Consider the following 9,698-nt stretch of genomic DNA (forward strand, 5'->3'; position numbering starts at 1 on the left):
GGGATCGCAACCCTCAGTGTTGCCCCCGTACCGGACCGTGGACCGGCAACGGGATCGCAACCCTCGGTGTTGCTCCCGCGCCTCGCCCAGGCAGTGAGCGGGAACCAGTCTGTATGTGGGATCCGAACCCTCGGGCGGGAGCGCCGCTGCGCTTCCCAAGCGACGCACTTATCCAGTGCGCCACCGGGCCGGCCCTCAAAGGTGTTTTTGTTGTCTTGACACTATTACTCTATAATCAATAGCTCTTTTAAAAATTATAATATACTACGTATATAAAATAAAAATCTAATGCTGTAAAAATCTCAAAAATGTCATGTTAGTAATGTTGATTATCTAAAGAACTTTGCTCCATGAAACAGCTTTGAATATTTATTGCCCAGATGGATTAAAAATATTCTTAAATGTAATGTGGCAATGGTCCCAATACATTTGTAAACAGAATACCACTAAAGTAATTTTATTGGCATGAAACACTATACCTAAGGTTGTGCGAAATTTTTTAATCTTAAAGCCTCTTAACATAATCATATATATCTATGTACAAAACATACATAAATTTCACTTTATTTAAAACATATGAAAGAGGTAATTTCAAATCACACTAAACATAATAAATATAGAACTTGTTTTGTTAAAAATCTACAGTATACATTCAAGTAAAGGCTAAACTTCCAATGCCAACTATATTTGAGACAAAAATTAAACATTTACAATAATCGGTTTCCTAAAAGTGCTATTTTTAATACCTATAAGAGGAAACTCTTTCTAGTGCTTTTGTTTCCATCCAAATATCTATACATTCCTTCATTCACAGAACCAGATGCTTCTGTTACTAAAAATACATATCCAAAGCTTTTATATCCTTTTAAATAGATTTAACATTTCAGCTCCTTGAGGGGAAGACAGGGAAATCCAAACAACTCAGACCAACTTCAATTATTAGAGATGACTGACTTTATGATGCACCCTGTTTCAACTGAGATGTGAAATTTGATGAACATGTTAATGAAAAAACTTCCAGTCCACACGTCTAAGGTAAGTCATCTTTTTCTACATGAGAATTTGTGTAGGTCAAGGAGCATCCACTACAGCAACCTTCCTGTGGTCCAGGTCCTGATGAAATGCTCTACTTCTGATTTGTACATTCTCTTCCAACCTGATTTGGTTTAGTTTCTTCAGGAGTTATATTCAGTACATTGACTGAACTGTTGGGAAAAGAAAGGTAGATCTTATGATCACTTTTATCTATCCATCTATTTATTTTACTTATACCTGTTGTCTACTTGGAAGCATGCTGCCTAACTGAGGCTCAAGGTAGATAGGAAACATGAGGGGTTTTGAAAGCTAATGTTTCCACGTCCTCATCTGCCACTATTTCCTAATCTCTCTATGGTTTCTTTCTTTACCTATTTGTTCAAGCACGCTTTCATCTATCCATCCATCCAGACACTTAATGCTTAATGATGCCTACAAAAGTGGTTAAGAGACCAGACTCTGAAGCCAGATTGTTTTGGTTCAACCAGCCTCCAAATGAAGAAATTTGCTTAAATGACTACTTAAAAATCTATGGAGTTGAGTCAATGAATAATACATTTTTATCAACTGAATATCTTATGTAATTTTTTCACAAAAACTTTTCTAATTTGCACTTCTTGTGACTTTTGTTTACTAACATGACCTGTTAACATGGCAATCCTAAAAAAAGTTGCTTTTAATTGTAAAAATCTAAACCAAAAACCTAATTAAAAATTTTACTTACACTTATTTACCAATACTTCAAAAAATAAAAATAAAAAAAAGAACTTACTTAAAATAATTCAGTTCTCATAATCCTTGTACCTCAGAAGTGTCTCTTCTATAAGTAACTTAGTACTTGAGTTACCTGGCATGGAATCCAAGGCACAGTCTTTTCTTTTTTTTTTTTTTTGTCTTTTTTCGTGTCCGGCAACGGATCGCAACCCTCAGTGTCGCGCCCGTACCGGACCGGGACCGGCCACGGGATCGCAACCCTCGGTGTTGCTCCCGCCCCTCACTCAGCCAGTGAGCGGCCGGTCTGTATGTGGGATCCGAACCCTCGGCGGGAGCGCCACCGCGCTTCCCAAGCGGCGCACTATAGCAGTGCGCCACCGGGCCGGCCCCAAGGCACAGTCTTTATGTAAAATTCCTTTCTATAGTGAAGGAGCAATGAGGATGTTGTAGAAATTAGCTATAGATACTCCTAATTAATTGGCTGTAATCTTATTACAAACCCAGCTCCAAGATGCTTCAGGAGTAAGAGATCCAAATTTATCAAATAATTCAAAGTTTCAAGAACCATGTCAAACTGCAGAGCTTTTCTATTAGTTACCAAACTCTTTTCTGCTTCTTTTATTCTCAGAGGCTAGTAATGATGAATAGCTTTACAGAGTTCCTTTAAATTTCAAAATTCTATTTCTATGCCACTGATGATGTTTATTGTGGTCCTCAGAATACAAGGCCACGGGATCACAACCCTCGGTGTTGCTCCCGCCCCTCACTCAGCCAGTGAGCGGCCGGTCTGTATGTGGGATCCGAACCCTCGGCGGGAGTGCCACCGCGCTTCCCAAGCGGCGCACTATAGCAGTGCGCCACCGGGCCGGCCCCAAGGCACAGTCTTTATGTAAAATTCCTTTCTATAGTGAAGGAGCAATGAGGATGTTGTAGAAATTAGCTATAGATACTCCTAATTAATTGGCTGTAATCTTATTACAAACCCAGCTCCAAGATGCTTCAGGAATAAGAGATCCAAATTTATCAAATAATTCAAAGTTTCAAGAACCATGTCAAACTGCAGAGCTTTTCTATTAGTTACCAAACTCTTTTCTGCTTCTTTTATTCTCAGAGGCTAGTAATGATGAATAGCTTTACAGAGTTCCTTTAAATTTCAAAATTCTATTTCTATGCCACTGATGATGTTTATTGTGGTCCTCAGAATACAAGAAACAGAAAAGCAGTTTTATAATACATTTGTTTACATATATTTTAGTTTTTATAGCAATTCACTAAATGTTTACAATGAACCAGGTACTGTTTTAAATGCTTTACATATATTAACACTTAACTCACAATAAAGGTAACATATCTGTGTAATAAAATACTCAGAGCTTACATCTTACAATCTTTTGACTGTAAATTAAAGGTTTACTTCCCATATTCAAATCATCAATTTGTTGGCTCTAACTTTAAAATATATCAAAAATCTAAGCATTTCTATCTTCACATAATGACCCTGGTCCAAATTACCATCACCTTTCACTTCAACTCCAGTAATACCTCCTAACTGAATCTCCTGGCTTATATTACTGACTCTTATAATCTACTTTCCACATAATAAAACAGAGTACAGGTTTAGCATCCCTAATCTGAAAATCCGAAATCCAAAATGCTCTAAAATCTGAAATATTTTGAGTGCTGACTTGACCCCATGGATGGAAAATTCCACATCTGACTTCATGTGATGGGTCATGTTTCATGAACAAAATTATTAAAAATATTGTATAAAATTACCTTTAGGCTATTTGTATAAAGTGTATATGAAACATAAATGTATGTAGTGTTTAGACTTGGGCCTATCCCCAAGATATCTTATTTGTATATGCAAATATTCCAAAATCTGAAAAAAACATCCAAAATCCAAAACACTTCTGGTCCCAAGCATTTTGGATAAGGGACACTTATAACCTGTATTCTTTTTAAAACCTAGATTTTTTTTTCACTCTCCTGCTTAAGATTCTCTAATGCTTTTCTATTGCTGTTATAGCAATATTTGACCTACAAATACAGGCTAAAACATTTTACAAATGAAATCCCATATATGTGCTGGGTCAGAGGGGCAAGCAGAGTGGGTTTATATATGAATATTAATCATGAGTTAATAACTGCTAAACCTGAGTGATGGGTACACAGGGGTTTGTGACCTTATTCTCTCCACATTCGTACATATTTGAACTTCTACATCTCTCCATCCTCATCTCATGCCTCTAGGTCTTGCTCACTAAGTACACTGGCCACTGCAAATGTACCAAGTGTGTCCCACCTCAAGGTCTCTATGCTTGACTGGAGTGCTCTTACCCAGCTCTTGAACTTCTACATCTCTCCATCCTCATCTCATGCCTCTAGGTCTTGCTCACTAAGTACACTTGCCACTGCAAATGTACCAAGTGTGTCCCACCTCAAGGTCTCTATGCTTGACTGGAGTGCTCTTACCCAGCTCTTTTTTTTTGCATCACTCCCCCAAAAAATGCTTAGTTGGAGTGCTAATCCCCCCACCTTTTAAAAGTCATGGACTTTTAAAAAAAAATCCTTCCATTTAGCAGTTCTGGCCCTTGCTTCAACACTTACTTCCACACCAGTCTCTCCCTATCACAGGCTAAGTTTGCTGCAGCTCTGGCTTTAAGACCACTGTCTCCTACATGAATTAAGAGGAAAGTTATTATCTCCACACCTTCCAACTTTCTAATATCGTTATTATTATTCTATTCCTCTCTATCTCACTAGAAATGTTCTATCTGCTTCCTTTGCTTACTTCAAAATTAATCCTATTTCTATTCCTCTGTCTCACTAGAAATGTTCTGCTTCCTTCAAAATTAATCTTGAAATAGGCTCTAAAATAGAGAACTGACATTATATCTTAGAAAATGGTTTAACAACACGAGAGAGGAAAATACCAAAATGTACCAATTAACAGCAATATATGGGTTTCCTAGGGGTGGGGAGCAAACTTTTTTCACACTATCACCCTTGGGCATAGATCTTCTTTATCACTCAAGATGAATAGGCTTTTCTCATTCTTTGCCCTTCAACACCAATAAAATGGGCATACAAAAAGAAATTTTAAAATACATACACACAAAAAAGTCAAAATAGTATCCTCCTATTTAATGCAATTATAGTTCTTAAAATTTTAAGTTAACTCCTGTAAATAAAGCTATACTTTGTGTTTTAAATGTGAAATAAAAAGATACACGTTATATGACTCCGCTCCAAGACACAGGGAGCAGATCTTCCTTGTTTACTAGTGTATTCCCACCACAATGGCTGTATATGCTGGACTCCCCATAAAAACGTGTAGAATAAATAAATATACTAAATTCCTCCCCAAAGCCTTTATTGTGACTAATACCACAGACATCCCAACTTCTCCTCAGAAGTACAACTTTAGTAATTTTTAGAAATATGTGAAAAGACTACCTATAGACAAATACCTATGTTCAGATACACAGGAACGTGTCTGGCAAAAGTCTGAAGTTGAGGGTGAAGCAGGAAGAGACTTAGTGAGTTTAGCTGTGCAAACTGGAGACCCATTAGACACACTATGAGGCTTCTTTTGCCGTTGCCTCGAGTGCACCAGAAGATTGTCCAGATCAGAATCTGTTGGGAAAAAGATTGTCCAGATCAGAATCTGTTGGAAAAAAAAGGAAGAGAAAAAAAGCAGTACACATGGTGAGGTATTAAATACTGGGAAGGTCATGAGGATGATTCATTTGCTGTTCTGAGTGAGGAATGTGACAGAACAAATTAATTTGAATATCGCTAATCTTGCAATCTTTATTGCACATTCCACAAACATTTAGAAGGATCTAGTTTTAAAAATAATATTTCTAGATTGTGAATTTTCAGAAAGTTGACACTATTACACACTCATCCCCAAAATTACTTTTGGTATGCATACTCCTCCCGTCATCCCCATTTTGACTACAGTAAATAAAATATTAAAGTTGATTTTTAGTTCCAATTACAAAGCTCTTACTGGTGAACTCCAAAGTTTTATATTAATAATCTGTCGTATTTTATTTATATAAAAAGTTTATGAAATACTCACTTCCTGAGAAGGCACTGAAAAGTTTCATATTTTCTGAGTTCTGGTGGTCAAAGGTAGTCATATTTAAAAACTGTTGCTTTAACCAACTGGCTCTTTCTTCTTCAAATGCCTTTCTCTACCATAACAAACAAACCAAAAAAATAATGGTCAGTATTTCAGCACCCACACAGTTTCCATTTCACAAGATTTCTCTAGCTATCTGCTTGCTCTCTGGCTACCTATATAAACTTATGTCAAATGAATTAGCTTAGAGAACTACGAAAAGTTTCATTAAAAAAATACTTTAAAATAAACCAACAGTCACTATTTTCACACCAAGTTTGAATAAATTCAAATGGACAATGAAAAAAGGAAACAAATATTAGCATAACTCCTGAAAATATGGAACATTATAAATATAAAATTACAAACAACAGAAAAACACCCTACATTGTAAATTAATCACTTGAAAAAAAAAAAAAGGACATATGGCTCATCAGGCATCTCTCTCATCCTCTAGCCATCTGCTAGTACTAGCAGCCACAACCACTAAACCACATGCAGGTTACATCAAACCTCCCCTTCTAAACAGCTGATGAATCCTAAACTAAATTCTCCCTCACCCTTTACGTCTCTCATTCTTCCTTCCCATGCCCCTCACTGTCCCTACTGTCCCCAGGGACCACAGGCAGGGAAAGGCAGCAGGCCACTGACAGCAAGAGTATCTCTTGGAGTAGTATTAGGAATATGGGTTCAGATACAGGGGTGATCCCATAAGATAGGAGAAACTTGCTGGCACAAACTGTTTGTTTCCTGAGGAAGGTAGCTACTGGTGAAACTGACTTCCATTACTATGGAAGAAATCCACGTCAGCTACTTAAAATAACCAACATGTAGTCTTTCATTTATAAATATTAATACAGAATACTGTTATCACCAGACATTTGAAGAAAACGAATAGTGTAAGAGGAAAAAGGGCCAACATTAATAGAGACAACTGACCATGGATAATAAATAATCCAAGAGATGGAAGAAACTTTTTTTAAAAATTGTAAAATATTATCAGACAAATAAACATCTGTAAAATAATATAATGCTATTAATACAAAAGTTAAGGGCATTAGAAAATTTAAAAGATAAATTCTGAAATAAAAACTTAATTGGCTAAAAAGTAAATAATAAAACTGACCCTGAAGACCAGTTTGGTGATTCCTAAGATAAAGGTAAGAGAATATCCAGAATTTAGAACACAAAGTCAACCTATAGATAAATTCAGAGGGTCAAACATTTGTAGGTAAGACAAATATCTAATAAAAGTTCCAGAACACAGAAAAGTCAAAGAAAGAAAAAATAAAATTCCCTAAATTCAAGAAATATAGAATCTTCAGGTTGAAAGGAACTATTCTAGACATAGCCTGGTAAAATTTCAGAGCTTTAAGAATAGAAAATCCCCAAAACTCCCAGAGTAGAGAACAAAAATCAAAACAAAGGGTTATCTAGAAAATAATATAGGTTATGTTACAATCAGCCTCCTCATTCAGAGCTTTAAGAATAGAAAATCCCCAAAACTCCCAGAGTAGAGAACAAAAATCAAAACACAGGGTTATCTACAAAATAATATAGGTTATGTTACAATCAGCCTCCTCATTAGCAAAACAAAACATTAGAAGAAATAGAACAACTCTTTTAAAGTTTTGAGGGAAAAATTTGGAAATCCAGCCAAACCAATCAAGTATGAATATACTTCTGGATATTCCAGGATTCAGAATGTTTATCATTCATACACTATTTATGAAAAAATTACTCAAGAAGGTAACATAGCAAACTGAAAAGGAACCTAAAAAAGAATAACATGAGATGTAAGGACATGGCAGCTGAATCTGATTGCAGAAATCACAAAGGAAGCTACAAAGAAAGTCAAAGAATTCACTAAACAGTGATACATTTCTTCTGGGTGACAAAGTCTTAATAATACAGAATATTTTCTCTTCTATGTGTCTAAACATATTTGGGTATAGAATTAATAATATTTACATAATCATGTCATTAATATTCTTTCTTAGTTTTCAATTTTTAAGTCTAAACTTTAGACAAAATACTTATACCTGGATTATATTATAGAATATAAATGTAATAACACTTAATGAAAAATAATGTCATAAACAACAATTACAAAGTACAGAGTCAAGCAGAGGTGAAACAAGGGTAACTACAAGAATTTCCTCATCTTTCACTGCAGGGATAAGTTGATATTGTCTGAAGTTCAGCCATCACGAAATGGAAACATTACATATATTATTTATTTAAAGTAAAAAAAGGTAACCAGAAGAACAAAAGTAACAATATTACAAAGGAATCAGATGTAGATGAAGAAGAGTGTAGGTGGCAGGTACTATAAGGACACTAAATTCCTTATCTTTCACAGCAGGGATATAAATAGACTGATATCAAGAAAAAAAAGTTGAAATATATTAAAGTTAAAATACTACAGAAGAATTGCCAACAGAAACTTAACAATGGTTACCTCTTAGTAATGAAACTGGGGATAAGGGAACATTTTTTCATTTGCATCTTTTTGCATAGGTTTGGTTTTTTTTTTAAACCATGTTCAGATATTACTTATACAATTTTTGGAAGAGAAATATGTAGTCAATACATTAAGTTAAAAAAAAAAAGCAAGCTGTTGAAGTGTATATATATATATAACAATGCAATCCATTACCATGGATGGATGAAGGATCGGAAACAGAGGAAACTATTTTTTACTGTACTTCCTTTTTTTTTTTTTTTTTTTGTAAATTACAAAGATGCTCTTGGCTGCACTATCTTCTGATACCACACATACTGATAGTGGAAAAAGGACAGATGCCCCAAAGACATTTCTTGTGTGAAACTAAACACATAACAGTAGAAAGCCAATCTGAAAGGGATAATTAAAGCTTATAGCTTTCTAAAAATTTTTTCAATTGCCAAATCTGGTAAAGGGAAAAAGATATTATTCTATAATTCATGTGCTCAGCCTCCCTTCCGTTTGAAGTTATTTATGAGATGACCAGTAAAATACTTCAGAAAAAATTGGATATCCAGAAACAATTAAAAAAAGAACTTAAAAGCATTCTACTGAGGCCTCCTCTCCCTCAATTTTCAAAAACTCTACAATTGTTTAAAATACCTCCAATCCTAGGCGAATAGCAGCTTCTGTAAAGCTTCTCCTTTCTCTCTCAAAATTCTTTCTTTGTTCTTTAAATAGAGACCATTCTTCTTTGAGGCGTTCCTTTTCTTCCAACAAATAACAGTCTCGTAATAGTGAAGTGGTATCATCATCACATGCAGTAGCAAGCTGCTGCTATTAAATTTTAAAACATAGTAAATTCCAGAGGGTCCCCACAACACTCCAAGTTGACATGAAAGCAAGGGAAGGCAGGTCAAACTTTAGGGCAAGGACAGAAATGATAAAGAATCAGAAAGTCAAAAGAGGATTCTCATTTCCTAAATGCTACTACCCCCAAATGGCAAAGCATGGACTATTTAAAGAATGGTATGTAATGTATCTGTTAGCAAAGAACTTAGTTTAGACACGAAAAAATGCCAAGTACTACAGATCTTATAAAATAAAGGAATAAAAATCTAGTAAGATTCAGTAATATTCTGACCTATCACAGGGAGAACATCTTTAAAAGGTAATTTACTTTTACCTGTAAAAGTTGTTGCTGAGTTTTAATCATTTCTTTACATTGCTGAATTTCTAACTCGAGTTTTTCAGTTTCTTGTTCATGGTCTTGTCTTGAGATTACATCTTCATCATTAAAACCTTCTAAGTGTACCTTTGAAACTAACAAAAACCCAGTAAGTTGGTATAGGCTTTGCAGCCACCATTTAA

At 35.2% G+C, this 9,698-nt stretch overlaps 1 protein-coding gene across 1 annotated transcript in view; it reads right to left on the reverse strand.

Annotated features, from left to right (window-relative positions):
• Positions 1 to 355: 355 nt before the first annotated feature.
• Positions 356 to 9,698, reverse strand: part of LOC103609942 (afadin- and alpha-actinin-binding protein-like) — a gene marked incomplete at its 5' end in the record, with an annotated part of 12,085 nt that continues 2,742 nt past the window's right edge. The window contains 5 exon segments of the mRNA XM_008594199.1: positions 356 to 1,205; positions 5,223 to 5,388; positions 5,840 to 5,954; positions 8,991 to 9,164; positions 9,514 to 9,650. Of these exon segments, the coding sequence (XP_008592421.1) occupies positions 1,031 to 1,205; positions 5,223 to 5,388; positions 5,840 to 5,954; positions 8,991 to 9,164; positions 9,514 to 9,650 (767 nt within the window).

The sequence above is a fragment of the Galeopterus variegatus genome, unplaced genomic scaffold (genome assembly GCF_000696425.1).
Source record: "Galeopterus variegatus unplaced genomic scaffold, G_variegatus-3.0.2 Scaffold10329, whole genome shotgun sequence".
NCBI classification, from domain to species: domain Eukaryota; kingdom Metazoa; phylum Chordata; class Mammalia; order Dermoptera; family Cynocephalidae; genus Galeopterus; species Galeopterus variegatus.